The following is a 23,910-nucleotide window of genomic DNA, read 5'->3' as shown; positions in this document are numbered from 1 at the left end:
GGTTCACAACAGACAATATCAAAATACAATAAAACACATATTTAAAACAATTCAAACAACATTAAAAATGGGCTTCCTTAAAAAAATTTAAATTTAAAATGTTTATAACACATATTAAACACATATTGAAACACTTATTAAAATGCCTGGGAGAAGAGGAAGGTTTTGACCTGGCACCGAAAAGAGAGTAATGTTGTTAGTAGAGATAGTAGAGATAAATTTGATGACACATGGCACCCCTTTTTGGCATATGTCAGTATAACTTTGCCCACCGTTTCCCACCCACTACCCATGTTTCCTTGTGGTGCAGTTATGTATTCACAGCTGAGAAGTAGATTTCTGTTACTGTGAAGTTATGCAAGACAAAGCAGGCATCATACATGGCTAACCGTGATTACTTAGGAGTGTAAAACACAAATCTCCTAATACTTTATAAACTTGTTAATTGTATTCTATATCCTTGTTTCTGTTTGCTTACTTTTACTAAAAATTCAATAAAAATATTTTTTTTAAAAATACATTGGGAGTGGGGAGAAAGTGTGTGTGAGAGAGATGGTATTTCAGCTTTTAATGATGATGCTTGTGTATGTATATGTGTCATGCATGTTAAGGTGAACTGCAAATAAATATGCCCTAAGAGAGAGTGTGTCTGATGCAACCAACACCAAAGGTTAGGATCAGGAATTTCCATGCTTACCTTTCCTAATAAGTGCTGCCCAAATGCAACTAATCTGAGTCTTAGTATGGCAGCCAAGAAGGGAAACTCGGCAAAGGAAGTTCCTTACGTACATTTGCACATGTACATGCACAGAAAATAGTAGATCTAGCTGAAAGGCAAGACATTGAGATCCCTATTGATTGTTGCAGTGTACTCCAAACAAAGAGGCTGAAACCTCATTTTATTGTATAATTTTAGAAGATTGTATTATCTTAGAAGGGGGCGTGACTGAGTGGGGGCATGGCATAACTGTCATGAAGGGACCCTGCACTTCTGAATTTGCCACTTACTTTACTGGCTGTGTTTCTACAAGGTAACTGCTTTATAGGCAAATAGAAGGGTCTGGTAAGACATAGTGGTTGTAAAGGCAGGGAAAAGTCAGTTGCAAAAACTTTTGCTTTAGTTCTTTCTAAAGTATTAATAATTTGCTAGAATGTCACTTGCAATATCATTGTGTGAATATGATTAAAATATCCCCCTACTATTATTTGCACTAGCAGTATCATGACTCAAAGAGTAAAACTACTTAAACTGCTAAAAAGATGGTTTTGCATTGGGAAATCTCATACTGTTTAACTGTGATTGCTAATTCTGTCCTCCCACTGAAAATGTCAACTGCTTTAAAAATCAGTTTGCAAAAAATGGCAGTGCTACTTTAAGAGAGTCTGAGGTGGCATTAAAGGTAAAGAATGACAGAATTAAGAAACTGAGAAGACAACAGCATACATGGAGTTCTTATTGAGAGAGCACAGTGTTCAGGTTTTGGTATTGTGTGTCAGTAGCTTCATGAGTGAAACAAAATCTAAATTAGGAATCTAAAATTAGGATTGCCATTTTTTCTTACCTGCAATGACATTGTGGAATCCAAATAAAAAGTATAAATGGGTTCAGTTATAATTTTCTCCTTCTGTCTTTGTATGTGTATATGAGAGGGTGGTTTAGACTAAGGATGGGCAAGAATTCTGCTGAATTTGGATTTTTTAATGGTCTACATATTCTCCATCTTTGCAGAGTGATTCTCCAAACTTCAGCAGCTTTCCCCCAGATCTTTTCTCCTCAAATATTCCCTTGAATAGACTTTTCTGTTACTGATTTTAAGCAGAGTACAGTGCCCTCTCTCTCTCTCTCTCTCTCTCATAATTAATCCAAGCTCCAAGGGGGAGGCTAGCAGGCCTAGCCTATAATAATGGAAGAGGAGGACACAAAGCCATTTTCCTTTCAAAATATTAATTGCTTCTTTCATAATATTGATATTAATGATATTTTGGGGGAGGAAAAAAACAGACTGCTGGAAGCAGTGGATAGCAGACAAAGAATGAACTCGAATTGATACTGCCTATCGACAGAATGATTTCAAAGTGGCACCTGCTAATGGATCCCATCCCTAGTTTAGACATTGCTGAGACAGAATTAAGGAAGCTTGTAAATTTGATAGATTACCAGGCAAATACCCAATAATTGCCTCCAAGTGGCTATGCATGGAAGCCAACCCATTGGAAATCTTTAATCCATAAGCTCTGTTAAATTGAATTGTGCAAGAGTATAAGTGTGAAAGTCCCATTTCAGTATGACTTACAGGGAAGAGCTTTTGATCCTAATTTCAGGCCATCAGCCTTTTGGAGGCATCTTTAAAAAATTAATGCTTATTAGTTGTACAATAAACAATGGTGGCATCTGTAGATAAAATGCATATGTGACCAATTTTATCAATGATCTCTAATTTAGGGCTTTGGAAAATGTTCTTTATTATATACTCATAGGTGGACACAAATTGTGGGGTACATTTATTTATTACATTTATACCCCGCCTTTCTTTTCATGATAGAAACCCAAGGCAGCTTACATATGGTTCCCAGGCAGTCCCCCATCCAGGCACTGACCAGACCTGACCCTGCTTAGCTTCAGCAGGGTGCTGGCCTCATGTGCCTTCAGAGCATAGCCTGGGAAGTTTATACTGCGGTGATTTGTGATTTCTTTATGAATGACAAACTGTTCTTCTTTAGTTTATTGCCTGATAAAATAAGTGACTTAACACTTTATTTTTTTCAGTGTATCTTTAATATTGCACTTAATCGTTGTGATATTGTAGAGCAAGTTCAGGCTCAATTTTTTTAAGAGAAAAGATGACCTTGTGCTCCAGCACCCAAAGGCTTTTGGACTGAGTACTAAAAATAAGCTTGAGCTGGATGCAGTTCATAGCAACAAAGAGACTGAAATGTCAAAATGTACTATGTAGGAGCCTTGTAAAAGTAGGGGGGTCGTGGTGGTAGTTTTGAAATACTTTGAGGTATAAAATGTACCTTTTCACTCCTGTGAATACATTTTAGCCTTTCAGCCCTTGTCTAATTTTCCTGCCAATCTTAGTCTTATTTCCTCTTTTGCTTTAATCGCTATATTATGTCCTGTGATCCTAAATTGTGTTCTTGGTCTAGAATACTGAAAAGTCTGTTCGTTCTATTCTGAAAAAGCATTCTCGCTTGTGCTCCAAAGTTAATAGAGGTTGCAAATGCTTCAAAAAGACAACTTCCTCAAAAGTATGCCATTTATTGCAGGATCTCCCTCTTGTGGTCTCAGTTGCCACCTCTAAGAAATACAAGGCAGTCCTTGAGTCATGGTTTTTCAGCTGGAATCTTTGCTTTAATTTTCCTAAACTAGGGGTAGAAAACCTGTGTTACTCCAGATGTTGCTGGACTACAGCTCCCATCATCCTTTACCATTGATGGAAGTTCAAATCCAACATCATCTGGCAGGTCACAGTATTCTCCATTCTTGCCTTAAATCTGAGTTCAGACATAGTGAGTAACTGTGGTTAGCTTAAAACAGAAGCAAAAGCTTGCAATCTCCCCATGGCTGTGCCAGAGAGGAGAGGAGAGGAGGGATCCCATGAGATGGAGTCTCATTTACCATGGTTTAGAGTCCCTTTCCAGTGGTCATGAAGCTAAATTGGAGGGTTGTCACAGCTTTCTTGTGGAAGGTACAGATAAATGGAATCTAAAATCAGACCCCGCCCTGGAAGTGGGATGGAAGGACTAATATAATAAAAAAATGGAAATGGACTGCCTTCAAGTTGATTCCGACTTATGGCAACCCTATGAATAGGGCTTTCATGGTAAGCGGTATTCATAGGTGGTTTACCATTGCCTTCCTCTGAGGATGAGAGGCAGTGACTGGCCCAAGGTCACCCAGTCAGCTTCATGGCTGTGTGGGGATTCGAACTGTGGTCTCCCAGGTTGTAGTCCGACACTCTAAAAATTTGTTCTGAGAAGCTCTAAAAGGACCAACACCCTTTGGTATTTTATGTGATGGTGAAGTAGAAATGATTCGGTAAGTCTAGCATATTCCAGTTATAGCAGAACAAAAGAGCAGAACCATTCCATTTTTTCAGATCATGAAGTTGTTGTTGTGATGGTATTTCATACAAATGAGGTGTGGACTGAAAATAAAACTTTGGCTTTGGCATTTTTTTTGCTGATGTATTCATCAAAACCTGAAGGATTTTGTAATTTGGAACCAAGAATTTGAATGCTTAAACAATTTTCAGTGAAGCATGAGAAGATGCTGGTATTTGTAGCAGTGATTTAAAAATGTGTTTTGGAATTTAACATGTTTATGTACCAACAACCTTGTTGTAAGCTTTAGAAAATACTGTGATCTGTTTGGAGCAAGAGGAATCGTTCTGCTCAAAAGGTTAATTTAAATTGTTCTGTCTCCTGAGCATTTGTCACTTTTAAGCAAATATTTGATGTTGCTCCTCATATAGGACCATGATCCCAAACCCTCTAAAAGCTTACACCGCTTAAAGTTGTCACATTCAATTATTTTGAAATGTCTGTCGCACTATATGGCAGACTCACTAGTGCCACACACCTTTTTTAGTTTGCAATAGCAACATATTCTCTTTGAATGTAACTAATGCAGTATAGACACTGGAAGAGAGTAGTAGCATTTTTATAGTAGTAGCACAAGAGTAGGGAGTATCAATTAAGGGTTTTTAATTCTTAAATGAAGAACTAAAATTCTTAATTGGAGTCGCATTCTGCATGACTACATTCCATTTCTTTCTCATGTCCTCCTGTAGTGGGGATGTCTCTCGAGTTTTGCCCTCAAGTGGTCTCAAAACAGTAAGGATGTGTGAGTGTTGGGAGACAAGTGTCCCTAGGACATGCATTGGGAGTTTCATAGCCTTCCAAGAGGCATGCTTCTTCTGTCTCCCCATGCAGGTATCCAGCAAAGCAGCATCAGCCTCTCCAGTTCCTTAGTACCATTAAAAATCAAAACACAATTTTCCCAAAAGGGGGAACCTCATACAGTGCTGTCCATAATGAAAAATCATTAGAAATAATCATTTTTAGATTTACCTAAAACAGTGGCAGTTCTTTTTAGTTCGTTTTATTTATCTTTCAGGTACTACAGTGCCACCATTATGCAGATGTCTGGTGTTCAAGATGACCAGCTTGCAATTTGGCTTGCTGCAGTGACAGCATTCACTAATTTCATTTTCACTCTTGTTGGAGTCTGGCTTGTTGAGAAAGTGGGCCGACGGAAACTCACACTTGGAAGTTTAGCAGGTATGTAACTGGACAACTTTGTGCAAATCTTTGTTAATTGTGTGCTGTTTCAAGATGGACTGAGGAGACGTAAGTTTATTTAGACATGGGAATGCAATAACAAACTACAAAATATTGTTCTTAAAGCTTCTTAAATTAATGAACTAGGTTGATGTGATTCCAAGTGTACAGTTTGGAAGAGGGGACTCTATTCAGTTGCTTCATCAGGTGTGAAGCATTTGGGGTTCTTTTGGATGGGTCTTGCCTGGATTCACATGAAGTAACAAGATATAATGGTAAGACCTCATAATAACTAATCTTCATTACAATATTGTTTTTAATTAATGCAAAGTGAAATAATGTAACTCTGTATCTTGTATGCAAGTTCTTAAAAATCGTTTCTAATTTATCTGGCCAATCAAGGTCTCAGCAATGTAAATAGTTTTTTTTATCAAGCCTGGTTTGTGCTGAAAAGTGAAATGGCCAATAGTGTGTTCATCTTTATTTAGAGTTAGTTGCAAGATAGATAGACCTGGTTTGCATAATGTGGTAAGCCAAGCTAAGACTTGCCAAGACCATGTGAATATTTGGGCTCCTGGAGAGGAGTTCCCAGCTGCTTTGCTCCTTCCCAGTCTTTTTTGCACTATGCTGAGCTAAGCAAAGGTTTGCCTTGGCTTAGCATGCCTGAACCTGGGACTTGTGGTTAAGCGCTCTCTCTCCTTCCTAACCGTGAGCTGTAGCCAAGAAGCTCTCTTCTCACTAACCACAAGCTTGTAGCCATGAAGGCCACATCTCATGGATGGTGAGGAGAGAGTTTAACCACAAGACCTGTTCAGATGACACACAAAGCCAAATGTTGGCTTAACTTAGCATGGTGCGACAGTGAAAAGGATTGGGGAAGAGCAAAGCAGTTGCAAGCTTGCATGATAGGCTAATTTCTACATGCCCTCACACAGCCCTCTCTGTCCTTCATTCAGGCAAGCAAGAGATGTTTTCAGTGAAGCATGCACTTTTGCACAGTCTCAGCAAACCATAGTTTGGCTTACACTGTGTAAGCTGGTTTGCATGACACGATAAACCAAAATGAATATACACCAGATAAAGCTGCTATTTAGTTGGGCTTCTACTTTTGATATGATTTTTAATATATATTGATATTGCCATGGTTACTTTGTTGCATTTTTGAAACCCTACAGTTAATTCAAGCAATTTTTGTAAAGTATTGTTTGTTTGCTGTTTCTCTGAAAATGGGGATGTGAATTTTCAGCACATTCAAATCTGCAGATGGAATGCTATTGACTGGTTTTAGTGAATACAACTTGCTAGAGAGACTGGATTTCAGACTGAATGTAACAGATTTTTCTAGTACTTTAACATGCTTCAGCATGTTTCAGAAATGGGGAAGGAGGACTATTGCTAGTCAGATTTAAATTTTCATTACTCCTGGGAAGTACAGCTACCCTTTCCCTCAAGGTACCTACACTTAGCAAATAAGCCTTAAGCAAAAGGCAGTTACAGAATCTTGTTAACTCAGGATTTTTAAAATAATAATAATAATAATAATAATATTTTATTTATTGGTTGCCTATCTGTCCAGGTTAGTGGACACTCTAGGCGACTTACAATAACAAAAAGCTATACGTAACATACATATACAAAAACAAACCACAGTCCTAAACAATTTAAAACCAATTTCCAATTAAAACATCATAAAATTAATCCTCCTTATTCCCACAAAAAAAAAAAAAAAAAAAAAGCAGCACCCAACAAACGAACAAAAAAACAAACAAACACCCAGGCCACCCCAGCCAGCCGGCTTATGTATCCCTCCAAAGAGGGACAGGTGGTAGCAATCAGTCCCAGCTGGCTGGGTACCTGGGGCCTGGTCCTGCAGGATGCAGGTCTGCCAGGCAGAAGTCCCACAGGGAAGGGTGGTGGAGGTGGTGATCCCACAGCAGCAGCAACAGCAGCAGACTCTCCTTCCCTGGGCGGCGATGTTCTCTTCCTGCAGGCCCTGGGTCTCCCAGGCCACCCCAGCCAGCCGGCTTATGTATCCCTCCAAAGAGGGACAGGTGGTAGCAATCAGTCCCAGCTGGCTGGGTACCTGGGGCCTGGGCCTGCAGGATGCAGGTCTGTCAGGCAGAAGTCCCACAGGGAAGGGTGGTGGAGGTGGTGATCCCACAGCAGCAGCAACAGCAGCAGACTCTCCTTCCCTGGGCGGCGATGTTCTCTTCCTGCAGGCCCTGCAGAACATTTTAACCACTTACGGACACTACAGATTCCTGCTGGCTCTAACTAAGGGATTCTAATAGGCCTCTTCTGGGTCTTGCCCATCCTGCGGGAGTTGTGAGAGTTGCATTGTTACGTTCACACTTTCAAGGAAGACTTGAATAGGACCTCATTACTTTCTTGGTGGGGAGGCTTGAAGGTGCAGGTAGTATAGGATTCTAGGTACAGTCACATGGATCCAACCCCCTTTCTTATGTTGTAAAGATAAGTAGTATCTTGTGTGGGTTCCATGCCATCTTTTTCTGTTTATAGATTCCAAAGTACAAATTTGGGCCTTCAAGAATGCAAGTCTCTAAGGAACCTTTGTCCTTTTCATGCTATTTTCCATACCTTCTTCAGATTAACAAAATTCTTCATGTGGTATTAATAGGCTACTTAAATATCTATTTACTTCACCCTTAGATGTTACAAGACTGATTGAATTGGCAGATACTAGAATTGGATGCTATTGTGGCATTTTCTTTTTTTCTAGATGCTATTCAATCTGATCACATGGATGACAAGTGAGGAATTTTTAATCAGAGTAGCAGTCCTGTCCCCACTCATGACCATTCTGAGTTGAGTGCTGTGTAATCGTCTCCTGCATTGCCCCAAAATTGCCCCAGGGCATATATCGAGGAGTTAAATACCTACTAGAAAGCCTTTATTGCAGTGGGCAAAGTCAACCCAATGTTGTTAAATTCAGCAGGAGAACATTTCTGCTAGATGAGCACATTTGCATTGTTGAAGTTCTGTTCTGAAGTAAAGTGCTTTGTTTCTTTGCTGTAGGCACTACAGTTGCACTTGTTGTTTTAGCTTTGGGATTTTTGCTGTCAGCTCAGATTTCACCACAAGTCACTCTTAATCCTGAAGGTCCTTCAGGTCAAAATTCTACCTGCACAAAATATAGGTAAGTTGCTGTGATTTTCTCATAAAAACGTCTGATCGGTCAAGGTTTTTTTCCTGGTGCAAACTTTCATTGGCTAAGGATCTTGTGTTCAAAACACTCTAAGGATATTTCTGTTCCTTCCTTGATAGGTTTGTACCTTGGTAGTTGAGGTGTGCCAGTGAACAACATTGATAGTTCTTTGTATTTTGATTACTAGTTATATATCAGCGAAAGATGTTTTAGCCTCCTTAGTAGTTGCCTTTCTGCAGTAAAAAATAGCAAAAACTCAAGTTGGGTAGAATTTACTCCATGCAGCCTTCTTGTAGAGAACTCCTAAGTAGGTCCAGAGTGGTTACTGGAAATTTATTATAGTCCAGGGTGGGGGACCTTTGCTCTGTAGATTTTGTTGGATTCCAGTTCTTATCAGCCCAAACAACCATGGTCATTGGTCAAGAATGATTAGGAGTTGTAGTCTAGAAACATCTGGAGGGCCATAGGTTCCCCATTCATGACTTATACAAACATTTTTGCTTTGATCAAAAGAGCCCCTTGACCTCGGCCTGCCAGCTGCCCCTCGATGTATCACATTATCACTGTTAAAAAGGTCCTCAGGAGCAGTTTTGAGGGAGGGCAGTAGAGGCAGGAAAGTCCCATTGCGTGAGTAATTCCTAGGATGCTAGCCTATCTCTCTTAGGGGTTTCTGTTTATTTGAAGTATTTTTTAAAGCTATCAACCCTAAGCCTTTAGCAGTAAAGTGAATTAAAATCCAAGTTCATTAATTATAAAATCCAGATCAACTGAGTGGCTTTGAATGTGCCTGTGTTGCATAGTGAATAGGAAGTGCAAATGTTCAGTGCATGATGTGGGAACAGTTCAAGCATTTCTTGGGTTGGAGAGATAAGATGCAGGTGAAGAGGAACAGGAAGCATGGAATATGTGTTGTTAATTGCACGTCGTAGTCAAGTCACAACTGCTAATCTTCTGTAGTAGGGCATGTTGACAGTGTGTGTGTGAGGTTGTTGGGGCTGAACCATGGGCAGCAGTCTGGAGAGAGTTGGGAGCTAGGAAGTGGGAGTTCAGACCCAATCACGATGAGTGGAGAAACCACATCTTGCATCTTGGTCCTGACTCCCAGAAAACCAATTAGGAATCAGGACCAAGGCTCAAAGCCAGAAATCCAAGACTTGCTAGAGCTTAGATAGACCTCTGTGTTCAAGCAAAGCTCAGCTGGAAAAGGAAGTCCTTATGTACTCCTTCCTGCCCCACAGGATCCAATGGCCAGTCAGAGTGAGTGGAGCCAGGCAAGATCTGGAAATTTCTTTTGAGAATCTACAGTTATGCAACTGATCTCATGGGGCAGTGGTTAGCAGTTCCTGACTGGGGTGGTGGTCCTGCTGCTTCTTTGGTGACTCACTTAAAAGTTCTTGGTTTATTCAAGGTTCAGCCAAATGAAACACTTGCCACACTCCACAGCTGTGATTACACAAGGAGTGGGGAACCTTTTCCAGACAAGAGCCACATTCCCATTTAGGCAACCTTCTGGGAAGCCACATGCTAGTGATGGGCGGGGCCAGAGGCAGAAGTGGGTATCACAATAGGGTAGTTTCTACACAGATCCACACATCCCTCTCTATTCGCCATTCAGTAAGCCAAGAGACGGTATTAGAATTGAAGGACACATTCCAGCCAGGTAAAAAAATTCAAGGAGGGTATGAAGTAAGTAGGGCTGATGTGGGGTGTGGCCTCCAACAATGTCCAGAGGTTCACATTTGGCCCCTGGACCTGAGGTGCCACACCCTTGGATTAGGCACTTGCAATGAAAATGCTGCAAATGACAAATACATGTATTGGGGACTACCCACATTGTGTCCGTGGGCACCAGTGTGCCTGCTTTTGTGCCTGTGAAAGGTCTTGGTAAATATCCCTTCAAAAATCCCCAACACATGAGAGACATTTCTGTTTGCACTGGCTCACCCTCTCCTACATTGACCACACACGCCCTTAAACATACTCACATGCTATTGGATGACAGGATTGGATGTCCACCCTCCCATCTGTCCTGAACTGAGGAGAGGTGCAAAGAGCTTCATTCTGTGAGTGAACATAACGCTGGCTGATGTAGGTGTGTTTCCCCCCATTGATGGGGGGCATTCCCACACCATTCTGTGGTTCTGTCTCTTTTTCTGCTCTTTTAGATGTGTCGTCCATTACACCATGCCCTAATGTTAGCCATTTTGTGCAATACCACACCCCTACAGTACTTTCTCAAAATTCCAGATGTGCCCACTGGCTCAGAAAGGTTAGTGCTTCCTGCATCATATGATGCTGCAACTAAGGATAGAGCAAGCTGGGTTATCATAAATTATATTACTGGAAGAAGAGATTATTAAAGGAGGGGTTGCCTGTAATGGTAAGCATGCATATAACATGACCTTGTGATTGAGTTTCACTGTGTGTGTTTTGCACACACCCACAACCAAATATAGTGATCTCCATGCACTACAGATATTGAAGCTAGTCATTGTTACACAACTGTTCATATCTTTGTCTAATCTGTTATTTTCATAAGGGTATCTAAACTTGATCAATAAATCTTGGTCTTGGTTCTAACTATTAACTGAAATAGTGTCAGGATAGCAGGCAGATGCTCCTGTATGTATTAGAAAGAATGCATACAGTACCTCGTGGTATACAGTCCATGCATAAAAGCATCAAATCCTGTAAGAAATTCATTCTGCCATTAAAATCATGTTTATTATCTAAGCATAGTGATTTCTTACATTTGTTTAAGATCATCTGCCTCTGGTCTCCTGTGTGCCTGGAATGAAAGAAGTTAGATTGACAGGCTTGTGGGAGAGAGCCTTTTCAATTGTGGCTCCCAGACTTTGGAATCCCTGCCCAAAGAAGCCTTCTTTGCTCCCTCCCTGATGGTCTTCCGGAAACTTGTAAACACTGTTTTGTTTCTGAGAGCCTTTGGTTGGGACTGACTGGTCAGCCTGACACTGTTCAAAGTTTTTTATCTTTTATTTTTATCTTTTAAGGTCTTTTATTCTCACTCTTTTATATGTGTATGCACATATATACATGTATGTATTTTTGTATGTGTATGCATAATGCATTTTATGTATTTTAATAGTATTTTATGCATTTTAATTTACTGTAATGTTTGTGTTTTTATTGTGTATTTTATTACATATGTGTGCTATTTTATTGTAGCCACCCTGAGTGCCCTATTGTAGGGTAGAAGGGTGGGATAGAAATATTGTTTGTTTGTTTGTTTGTTTGTTTGTTTGTTTGTTTGTTGATAGATAGATAGATAGATAGATAGATAGATAGATAGATAGATAGATAGATAGATAGATAGATGATAGATAGATGATAGATAGATAGATAGATAGATAGATAGATAGATAGATAGATAGATAGATAGATAGATAGATAGATAGATAGATAGATAGATAGATAGATAGATAGAAAGAAAGAAAGAAAGAATCCACCAGGTAAATACTACCTCTGGATACATCCAAAATCTGAAGACTACTAGATCATTTAAGAACACATTTATAAGCTTGACATAATTGATTTATCCATTAACTGTAGCCCCAAGGTGATGTGGAAGCACCATGTGATACTGCATTTGATACCACTGATCATAGTATTCTCCTGTAGCAGCTCAGAGGAATGGGTATTGGGGGCACAATTACAGTGGTTCTGGTCTAACCTTCAGAGAACAGGGTTGGAAGAGTGTTTTTTGGATCCCTGGCAAATATGCTGTGGGATGCTGCAGGGCACTACTTTATCTCCAATGGTATTTAATATCTATATGCAGCTGTTGGGAGCAGTCATTAGGAGATTTGGGGCGAGGTCAGCTCTCTTTTTCCTTGAATCGGGAGAGGACATACAGGCCCTGGATTGGTGTCTGGATGAAGTGATGAGGTGAGGATAAAGGAAAATCAACTGAGCTTGAATTCGGGCGAGAGAGGCTCTGTGGGTGATTGGTTCTCATGTCTGAGAAATGGATCAACTGCCTGCTCTGTATGGGGTTGGGGTCCCTTTGAAAGTGCAGCTTTGTCACTGGAGACCCAAGTGGCTAGGAGTGCCTTTCACCAGCCCTGACTACAACAGCTGCTACTGTTCTCGGACCGGAATAGCTTGACCACAGTAGTTCAGGCATTGGTACCTTCCAAGATTGGATTCCTTCAATGCACTCTTTATGGGGCTTCCCTTGTTGTTGATTCAGAAACTGCAGTAAGTGCAGAATGCTACCACGCAATTGCTGATAGGAATCAGATTCTGTCAGCAGAATCTGCTCAAAGAATGTGCTCAAAGATCTTCAGTGGTGCTACTTGTATATAAAGTCCTTACCAGATTGGGACCAGTTTACTTAAGGGGTCACCTTGCTCCATACGTGCCTATTTGATCACTTTGATCTGTGGAATGTGCACTTTTATAATTGCCACATAAAGTCAGTTTCCCATTTGTGAGGAGTCGGTCCTTTCATGTAGTAGCACCTGTGCTATGCACCTCTGCTCTAGTGAGACACCCTCACTATATTGTTTTAGACGCCTGCTGAACACGTTCCAGGAAGCCTATGCAGACAAATGATTTGGTTTCTTATATTAGTTTTTTTTTAAGATTTCTGCTTGTTATCTTTGTTGTTTTATGATGATTGTTTTATGTACGTTTGTTTTTAATTGGTTTGTGGATTTTAGCCATATCTTACCTATAACTTTATCTGTACACCGCTTGGACAATTTTTTTGAACAAGTGGTTTATAAACATTCTAAATAAAATAAGCATGTCTTTGAAAAGAGACATTGGCAGAACAAATGAAAGGGGAGTACAGGCATACCCCGCTTAACGTCGCTTCACTTAACGTCGCCTTGCTATAACGTACATGCTTCATACGCCACCATACCCCACTTAATGTATGCGTGCTTTGCAATTACGGACACTTAATGGCATGATGCCACTGCCATCTAGTGGCGATTGCAGTGCAGTACATGCATAGATAATTGCTTCACTTTAAGTACATTTTCACTTTACATACACGCTCCGGTCCCATTACGTATGTTAAAGCGGGATATGCCTGTATTACATTTTTCACTAGTCATATTTATGGAAATCTAGATTAATGCATTTGTTTTTCTAACTTCCTCTTTCTGATGAATCAGTAACTGAACTGCATTTGGCAATACAGGAAGCATAGATGAAAAATCTGTAAATTAAAGGGATGCAACAGAAACTGATCTAAGCTGGAGCCTATGCCTCACACTTATGATCCTTGCAATATTTCCAGCTCTCCTCTAAGGGATACATTGCCTATATGAAAGCATGATATTCAAACTGAAATCTGCCACCCATAAGTATATGGGGAACAAATAGCAAAATCTCCTAGAGATGAAGGAGCAGTATAGGGTTACTACTTCTACATAACGTTGGCTAGATATTTCACAAGTAATATCTCAAAAGGCAAAGGCTTAGTCTTAGCTTGAAGAACAAAACATAGGGAGCATCAATGAGTTCAGCATGTGGGTACAGTGGCTGAGTTAGGGAACAGTTATATCACTATATTCATGTAACAGTTAATGTGATATTTCTACTTCTTGTGAGGTTTTACAGTTGTCAAAAACTATGGATATCACAAAGCAATTCCAGTTGACCATCTCTGTCTAATTTATAATTGCCAGAAACATAGTCAGTCAAATGAGAACAGTAATGCATCTTCCCATCTGCATGCAAATTGCAAAAGAAGTGTGGTACCACAGATTTTGTCTTTATAAACAAACTTGTTCCACAGGATTTGGTGAAGTTTCTCTATCGGTAGTGTAGCATAGCTTTCTCATTTGTGTGTTGATTGACCCTATTTCTCTTCCCCCAGTGCATGATTTCTTTGCTATTACTAGAACAAGATTGAAGACAGAACTAACTCCTGATGATAAGAACAGAATTGCTTTCACAACTTAGGAAAGCAATTTTATTGCACGCATCTTTCAGTTGTAGGGTATTTGAAGGGCAAATAGCATACTGCAGAAAAATGTGTTAGAGATACAACTTAATATGGGAATTCCTCAATTTAAAACATAGCTCATAGATAATGGAAAACAGATTCCAATTATGGTGTAAATTAGTAGGGAAATCAAACTTGAGATTGTAGCACATTGGCTAGCATTGCAGAAACTACATTTTATTTATTTATTATGCGATTTGTTAGTCACCCTTCTGGCTGGTAGACCAGCCACTCTGGGCGACGTACACGTTAAAACAGTATATAAAACAGTTAAAAATTTAAAACAACAGTAAAACTAGCCCGTTCCAAAAGCCTGCCTAAAAAACCAGGTCTTCAGGGTCTGGCGGAAGCTCATTATAGACAGGGCATGGTGTAGATCAGTTGGGAGAGAATTCCACAGGGTGGGGGCCACAATTGAGAAGGCCCTCTCTCGAGTCCTCACCAATCTAGCTGTTTTGACCGGTGGGATCCAGAGAAGGTCTTCTGAGGCTGGTCTTGTTGAGCGGCATCCCTGTCGATGCTGGAGGCACTCCTTCAGGTAAGCTGGGCCAGAACTGTATAGGGTTTTAAAGGTTAAAACTAACACCTTGAATTGGGCTCGGTACACAACCGGTAACCAATGCAACTCCTTCAACACAGGAGTGATGTGATCTCTACGGCGGCCGTAACATCCATTACTTCAGGAATAACCAACATGATGCTCTCCAAATGTTTTGGGCTACAATTCCCATCATCACTAACCATTCTGGCTGGGCTTACGGGAGTTCTAGTGCAAACATCTGGGGGACATCACATTGGCTACCCCTGCATTACATCTTGGAACGTGTAAGCTCAGTTTCTACTCTTGCTGGACTACCATATAACTTGCCATCTGATCACTGCCTTAACTGAAACAATGGGGATCTTAAATGTTTGTCTTGTTAGAGGAAAAACTTCTCAACTCTGAAAGAATTAATGAAATATTCAAAGTAGAATGGAGCCTTGTGTGAGAATAAACATTGTTCCATATTTTCAGAATCGATATACCTATTCCCTTACTAAACTGTAGTAATCACACTACTGAGCCTACTTCTAAAACAGTGGTTCCCAACATTTATGAGTATGGGAGCCCCTTTGTAAGCTCAAAAAATTGCATGACCACCCCCCATGCTTATTGTAATTTTAGTCTTTGTTAACTGAAAAAATGGTGCATAGCAAAATCATATCTCCAAATATCTCTTTCCATTAAAAGCTCTCTGCAGACAGGAGTGTTGCTTTCTTTTCTTAATGCAAAGATCCAATCAAATTGGTATCCCATCCCGCCCCCCACAGTTTGAAGATGTACAGTCCTGTCTCCCAACACCAGTGGGTTATAGTGTTGGACTAAGAACCAGGTTCAAATCCCCACCCAACCATGAAGCCCACTGGGTGATCTTGGACCCAACACAGTCTCTCAGCCTGACCTATCTCACAGGGGCCTGTGTAAGGATAAAATGGAAAGGGGGGGACCACGTGCATCACCTTGAGCAACTTGAAGGAAAGGTGGGATATAAATGCAATAATGGATTAAATATTAACATCTATGTGAAACCGCTGGGGGCCATCATCAGGAGTTTTGGGCTGAAATGTCACCAATATGTGGATGACACTCAGCTCTATCTCTCATTTAAGTCCTCACCAGAGTTGGCTGTAGATACCATGTCCAAGTGCCTGGAATCCGTAAGTGGATGGATGGGAGAGAACAGGCTGAAGCTGAATCCCGACAAGACCGAGGTGTTGCTTGTGGGAGACAGAGGGAGGCTGGGTATTACAGACCTGATGCTTAATGGGGTGAGATTACCCCTGAAAGACCAGGTCCACAGCCTTGGGGTCATTCTTGACTCCCAGCTGTCCATGGAGGCTCAGGTGTCAGCAGTGAGTCGGGCAGCTTGGTATCAATTACGTCTGATACAAAGGCTACGTCCCTACCTTCCTGTTCATCTGCTTCCACAGGTGATACATGCCCTGGTCTCCTCTCGCTTAGACTACTGTAATGCGCTCTACATGGGGTTACCCTTGAAAATGGTCCGGAAGTTACAGCTGGTACAGAATGCAGCGGCGCGCTTGATCAAGCACAGCCGTCGCCGTGATCACATCACTCCAGTGTTAATAGATCTTCACTGGCTACCAGTTGTCTACCGGGCCCAATTCAAGGTGTTGGTGTTGACCTTTAAAACCCTATACGGTTTTGGCCCAGTTTATCTGAAGGAGCGCCTCCAGAGTCACCAATTATGCCGCCTGACAAGATCAGCCTCACAAGACCTTCTCTCGGTCCCACCGGTTAAAACAGCTAGGCTGGTGCGGACCAGAGAGAGGGCTTTCTCGATTGTGGCCCCCACCCTCTGGAACTCCCTTCCTCTTGATCTTCGACATGCTCCCTCCCTGATAGGTTTTCGCTGAGCCTTAAAAACCTGGCTATTCAGGCAGGCCTATGGGATTGGGGAGGGTTAGTTTTACGATGTTTTAATTGGAAACTGATTTTAAATTGATTATGACTGTGTTCTGTTTTGTATACTGTATATTATGTATTGTTTTATTATTGTAAGTCGCCTAGAGTGTCCATTAACCTGGACAGATAGGCGACCAATAAATAAAATTTATTATTATTATTATTAAATAAATAAATACATTTGTGCTGCAATATCAGGATCACAGCCTCAGCCAACCAGCTGAGCTTTTTTTCTTTCTGTTTCTTTTTTAATAATACAATTACAAATCATACAGCATCTAGCACAGCACATTACAATGGTTACAATGGGCAGAAAAATCATTAAGTGATTTGCCAAGTCCCTCAGCAATTTTCAAATGGTCTACAGGGGAAAAAGGTTAGGGAACCACTGGTCTAGACTTGAGTAAGTCTAGATTCATTTTTTGCTAGAATTCCCTTGTTATATTGATAGCTGCTACGCAGGAATAATACATATTTAGGATTTCTTAACAGCTAAAACATAATGTGTTAAATCAGTACATGCTCTTGCTTATGAACTTAAGTAGATTCACTGGTTCTGAGCAAGGTCCATTTAGCTGCCATCCAATGCATGTCTACTCAGAAGTGAATTCCATTGTGTTCAGTGGGACCTACTCCAAGGTAAGTGTGTATTGGATTGCAGCCTTAGTCCAATAAGTCCATTCTTTGCATCTGTCTTCACAGTGGAAAATGCAGAATAGATCTCTTTATCTGAACTAAGTTTTGCAGGAAGGGAGTCTGAGGAACTGAGGCAAATCATGACAACAAGAGGACAAGTTCTAGGCCTTCTTGGCAAAACAAAAATAATGCATCACCTGGTCCACATAGCATCCATCTGAGAGTTCTCAAAGAACTTAGATATGAAGCTGCTGATCAACAAAAATATATAATTTGTCCCCAATATCAGCTTCTGTACCTAAGGACTAGAAAGTGGCCAATGTAACACCATTTTTAAAAAAGGGATTTGGTGGGAATCTTGAAAGTTATAGGCCAGTTAGATTAATATCTGTTCTGGGAAAACTGAAGTGAAGCATTGTTAAAGACAGAATTACCAGGCACACAGAAGAACAAATTTTGCTGAAGCAGAACCAGCATGGTTTCTGCAAGGGTAAGTTCTGTCTCACTAGCCTTTTAGAATTCTTTGAAATGGCCTTGAACCATCACTTTCTTGTACAAACACAGGATTCAGTGTTCTTGTGTACTCCCCTAGCCTATATATATAGAGACAACTTATATGACAAACTTCCATAGTTTAGCCAGCAGTTAGGTCAGTCTGGATGAAGTGCCGTCGAGGTTCCACCAAAGATTGGCTTTCTAATGCAGCCTATAGGCAATGGAATTTCAGCAATCCAGATGTAGATACACCAGCTGGTCTATATTTCTGGAAATTAAATAGGTGGGAATAGACTTTGCATTGCAAATCAAAGATAAGAAAGAGTGGGTTTGTTTTTGTTTTTTTCACACTTAAACTTTGTATGGTTTTTAAAATTGTTTATTTGTTTTTAATGTTCAATGTTTTTAATTTTTGTAGAGCTTTGGCTATGGGGTGGTATATAAATGTAATAAATAAATAAGGTTTAGGGATATCTCAGGAAAAATAATAGGAATTCAACAGTGGAACATCTTCATACATCATATTTATTTATTCTTTATACATTCATTTCATACATACAAGTGTACATTTATCTGGCTTCAGCCAGTAAATCGGAATTTTGTAGGTCAGGGTCAAAGTCCTGACCCGTTGTAGCTCATAATGGCACCCATAAGACTTACAGTGGCCTTAGCCAGTAGCTGTCTTATTTATACAGCTCAGTCTTATATCAGGCTTATATAGTATTAGGCTTCTATGTTTAATATACATTTAACACATTTTATAGTATAATGTGCTGTTAATTCAGACTTAGACATTATACAAATTACACTGCAATGTTTGTGAAGCTATATTGCAAGGAATCAATATCATACAGGTTGGTACATTTCCACACATTTCCACCTTAAAAGAAATGGAATAATCTCACCCTTATGTGAGGCAAACCTCGGACCTCTCAGCTAGCAGCATAGCAATACATTGGATAAGTCTGAAAGACTGATAACACTACGGAGAATTGTCTCCCTTTTATAGGAAAAGTCTCAAGGACATTGCCTTGTCAGCTGCTGTCTATACCTGCTGCCTACATACTACCTGCTAGAGACAGCATGGGGGGGAGCTAACTTGTTCTATAACAACTAATCAACTTAACCAGAGGCAGGTGTGTATTATCAGCTTTGTTTTTGGAACAAAGAGTACTCTGGCTGACTGCTCAGAACAAAGAAGGGGGAAGCAGAAAAACCTTTTCCCTTTTGGACTGTTTTAGACTTGAGGAGGTCTGCGTATCTGGATGTATATTCTATTGTATTCTATACATTAGGGATTAATACCAGCCTTTCCCAACCAGTGTGCCTCCAGATGTTGTTGGACCACAATTCCCATCTTTCCTGACCATTGGCAATGCTGGCTGAGGCTGATGGGAGTTGTGGTCCAACAACATCTGGAGGCACACTGGTTGGGAAAGGCTGGATTAATCTATATATTGTAAAGACTCTTAGATGGGAAATACATACATTAAACATGGGACCAGCTCACAACAAAAGAATTCAGCAAGCATATTGATAATGGTGATACAGTTCATTGTGTACTTGGACTTTCAGAAAGCTTTTAATAAAATCCCTCACCAGTGACTCCTTTGATGTAAGCTTGGCAGTTGTGGAATAAGAGAGATGCTCTTTTGGTTCATTAACTAGGTAAGAAACTGGAAGCAGACAGGAGAAATAAATGGACTGTTCCCACAATGGAGGGATGTAGAAAGTGGAGTCCCCCAAGGTATTGGGACTAGAGTTATGGGTGAGCAGTGAGGTGACCAAGTTTGCTGCTGATACCAAATTGTTCAGGGTAGTTAAAACAAAAAGGGATTATGAAGAGCTCCAAAAGGGTCTCTCCAACTGGGTGAATGAGCATTATAAATGGTAAACGTGATTCAGTGTAAGCATGTGTAAAGTGGAGCACATTAAGGCAAAAACTCCTAGTTTCACATACACGCTAAAAGAGTCTGAGCTACAACCTTGGGGATGTAGTGGATAGCTCATTGAAGATGTTCACCCAGCAGGCAGCAGCTGTGAAAAAGGTGAATTCTATGCTAGGAATTATTAGGAAGGTTTGAAATAGAACTGCCAATATCGTAATGCCATTATACAAAACTGTGATGGGGCTGCACTTGGAATACTGTGTACAGTTCTGATCACCTCAGAAAGGATAGGTTCAGAAAAGAGTGATCAAGGGGTTGAGGCAACTGCCTATGAGTAAAGGTTACAACATTTAAGTGTCTTTAGCTTAGAAAAACAGGGAGATGTATAAAATTATGCATGGTGTGGGGAAAGTAAATATGGAGGAGGAGTTCTCTCTCAATACTAGAACTTGTGGACATTCAGTGAAGCTGAATGTTGGAAGATCAGGACCCACAGTGCATAGTTAACTTATGGAATTCACTCCCACAAGATGTAGTGATGACCAGCAGCTTGGATGGCTTTTAAAAGGATTAGACAAATTATTGGAGGATAAGGCTATCAATGGCTACTAATCACAATAGCTATGTTCTACCTCCACTAATACCAGTTGCCGGACATTTCAGGAGGGGAGGGTGCTCTGTGCTCAGGTCTTGCTTTTGGGCTTCTGGTTGGCCACTGAGAACAGGCTGGGTTCTTACATTTTTAATCCCAGCAACCAACAAGTGCTAGGTGCTTCATTGACAATTGGCCAATGGTTCACTGGTAGCCTGCTTATTTGTAGTCTAGCGTGTCTGCAGTTATCATTATTTTAAAAGGCATAATTTACTCCAGTTAGTGTCCTTTAAAACCCTTTTATATTATATCCTAATGTGAAAGATGAACCCTGTGTAGCTGAAGAATGAAAGTTACTATGGTTTCCATGAAAACCTCAGAAGAACTAAATCCTAAAATGAAGCACATGTATGTGTTCAGACCATTTTTCACTGCTCTAATCAAAATGTAATTAAAATTCTGTTGGAAAGCTCATGCTGTAGAACTGAAGAATGACCTTATAACAAATTCTGAAATTGGCTAAGCAATAAAAGCTGTTCTTGGGTACTATCATTTAACCTTTCTGTGGGTTTCTCTCTCTATTAAATCTTCTAATTTAATTTAATACCCTGGAGGCTAGCATCTTTCAACACAAAGTCCAGGCAGCTGTCATTTTAGTAATAAAATATGGGCTATAAATATATTTTATTTTTAGGTCAGTCACAACATGAAGAGCATTTTTAGTCTCTAATAGAATGTTGATATTTTGGAATGCTCTTCCTTAATTCTTAGAAGGAATTCATGGTTTAACAATCGCAGATTGGGCAGGTTCTGAATAGATGAGGCATACTTGATCCAAGCCAGTTTTTAAGCCTGGTATCACAAATGTGCACAGCAAAACAAAGGGAAAAAGTGTTGAACTTGAAATATTTTGATCAAAGAAAATTTAGCAATTGTAGTAGCTGCACTTTTTTATATAAGATTCAAATGGCACATTTGGTATATAGATTATTTAATGAAATCTTGACATAATAGAATACACATAAGGGAAATACTTAAAATTTGGGACATTGGTAGGCTACTGGGTGTTCTTTTATTAAAGAACAGATTGCAGCATCAGGAAACGAGCCATTGCAAGGGGCTTGATCACTGATGTATCTTGACATTCTGATTCATTAAAAAAAAAAAACCTCAGAAATAAGTTTTGAATTTCAGTATTAATATATTTATATCCCACTCTTTTACTAAAAGTACCCAGAGCAACATACATCCTCACAAAACATATAATCAATAAAAATACAATTACAACATGAAAATATAACAAGCAGTTTCTAAGAGTGATACAACTTACACTTGAGAACAAAGCAAAACAGAAGCCTAGCGGCAGCCAAAGTAAAATACGTTATACTTAAAACTAGCTGTTACAGATTAAAATTCCATTAAAATAAGTGTCTTCAGTTCCTTGCGCAAGATGCACAAAGAGGATGCTGGCCAATTTTGGTTTTGAGGGTGTTGCAGAGAAGGCCCAGTCTCGTGCTCACTCATTGAATCTCCCAAGATAGTATAAGGAGCAAGACCTCTGACAATGATATTAATTTTCAGGCAGATCCATATGTGAGTAAGCAGTCTCAAAGGTAACCTGGCCCCAAGCCATGTAGGGCTTTAGAGGACAGAACCAGCACTTTGACTTAAGCCCAGAAGCCAGTGAAGTTGATATAGTATTGGAGTCAGATAATTTGACCTGTAAGTGCCAGACAAAGTCTGGCTGCCACATTTTGAAAGTAGAAAGGAAGGTGGAAGGCATACAATGACGTGTAGAAAAAAGAAGGGGTGCGAACCCTGAATGCCAAAGGAGGGAGTATCAATATGTTTATTGTATATTTTCTTAGAAGAAGTAGCTTATAATATAAAATGCCCAACGCGTTTCAGCCCATCAAGGGCTTTCATCAGGGGATGATAGTTGCTAAAAGCTCTATATACAGGTGCGAAATTACTATACTGGGCTCCAGTATAGTAATTTCGCACCTGTATATAGAGCTTTTAGCAACTATCATCCCCTGATGAAAGCCCTTGATGGGCTGAAACGCGTTGGGCATTTTATATTATAAGCTACTTCTTCTAAGAAAATATACAATAAACATATTGATACTCCCTATTTTGGCATTCAGGGTTCGCACCCCTTCTTTTTTCTACATGCCACATTTTGAACCCATTGAAGCTTCAATCTATCTTCAAAGGTAGCCATATGTACAGCACACTACAATAATCTGTTGTGGAAGTGATTGAAGCTTGAATAACTAAAACAAGTCCTGCCTTATCCAAGTAAAGCCACAGCTGGTATATTAGCCAACATTGGTAAAAGGCACTCCTAGCAACTTCTGCCAACTGAGCATTCAGCAAAACACTAGCTTGAGAGTACTCCTTAATCAAATTACTTGCTCATTCAAGAGTGCAACTCCATCCAGGATGGAATCAGTCACCTCAGCTAAATTGCCAGTTTTCTTGATTGAGGCTGCAGACACACTAGTTGCTTCAAAAGCCGCCAGACCATTTTCTCTGGCTGTGTTTTGAAATGACTCTGCCCTTGGCTGGACACATCTCCCTTCCCCACTGCTGATTAGGACCGCGCACAGCAAAGGGTTGGGTCAATCTTTGTGTCTGCTTGAGTCTACAGCAAAGCATTTTCATTGGGCATATCTGGAGTGCCAAGAGGGTTGATGATGGCCAATCTGTTTTGAAGTCTGTGTGAAGCTGATTTCAAGGTAAACTGCCTTGGAGCTGCAACTTCTGAGGATTTGGAGTAAAAGTGGGCAGAGTTTACCTGTCATTGTGTGTGTACTCAGCTTCAGAATAACAGAGCTGGAGACTGAAGCTAGCACAATTATAAATGTGTCTCTACCCTAATAGTACTTCTGTCTTGTCTGAATGATAGAAATGAGAGGTAGAGCTTTTGGAGAGGATGTTGGCATTATACTTGCAGATGACTACAGTTTGCTTTTGAGAAACAGTACATTATTATGGGAAGCATTAATACATATATTTGGAATTGTGGACAAAAAGCATGTGTGAGTGATTATTGTGTTCTGGAGAAGCAGGAGTGATCTCCATGTCCATGGTAAACCATTAACTATGTTGCTGCAAACTGGGCCTTATTGTACAGTTTTCATTCTGAAAACAACAGTGCACGACAACAACATAGCATTAAATTGTAGATTTTTCCATCACCATGCCTGAAAAATATAAGGTTTAAATTTTAAGCGAATTCTGTATATTGCCATTTGGTCAATGGGAGTCATTGTCACAACAACCACAAAATTCCCATAGATTTGAATAGTATTTTAAATCTGTATTTTAAATTGTTTTTCTTTCGTTACGTTTGCCCCAATTTTTCATATCTTTCATAGTGCCCATATGCATTTG

The 23,910-nt window shown here is 40.1% G+C and overlaps 1 protein-coding gene across 6 annotated transcripts in view; it reads left to right on the top strand.

Annotated features, from left to right (window-relative positions):
* Nucleotides 1-23,910, top strand: part of SLC2A13 (solute carrier family 2 member 13) — a 218,206-nt gene that overhangs the window by 158,334 nt on the left and 35,962 nt on the right. For all 6 annotated transcript variants that reach the window (XR_009764481.1, XM_061640334.1, XM_061640337.1 and 3 more), the window contains exons 5-6: nt 5,123-5,286; nt 8,323-8,443. Coding sequence is in view for 5 of the 6 variants with exons in the window: in XM_061640334.1 (XP_061496318.1) it covers nt 5,123-5,286; nt 8,323-8,443 (285 nt within the window). In the remaining variant the exon portion in view is untranslated. The remainder of the gene's footprint in view (nt 1-5,122; nt 5,287-8,322; nt 8,444-23,910) is intronic.

This window comes from Rhineura floridana, chromosome 8 (assembly GCF_030035675.1).
Source record: "Rhineura floridana isolate rRhiFlo1 chromosome 8, rRhiFlo1.hap2, whole genome shotgun sequence".
NCBI classification, from domain to species: domain Eukaryota; kingdom Metazoa; phylum Chordata; class Lepidosauria; order Squamata; family Rhineuridae; genus Rhineura; species Rhineura floridana.
This window is presented reverse-complemented; position numbering and strand designations above follow the sequence as displayed.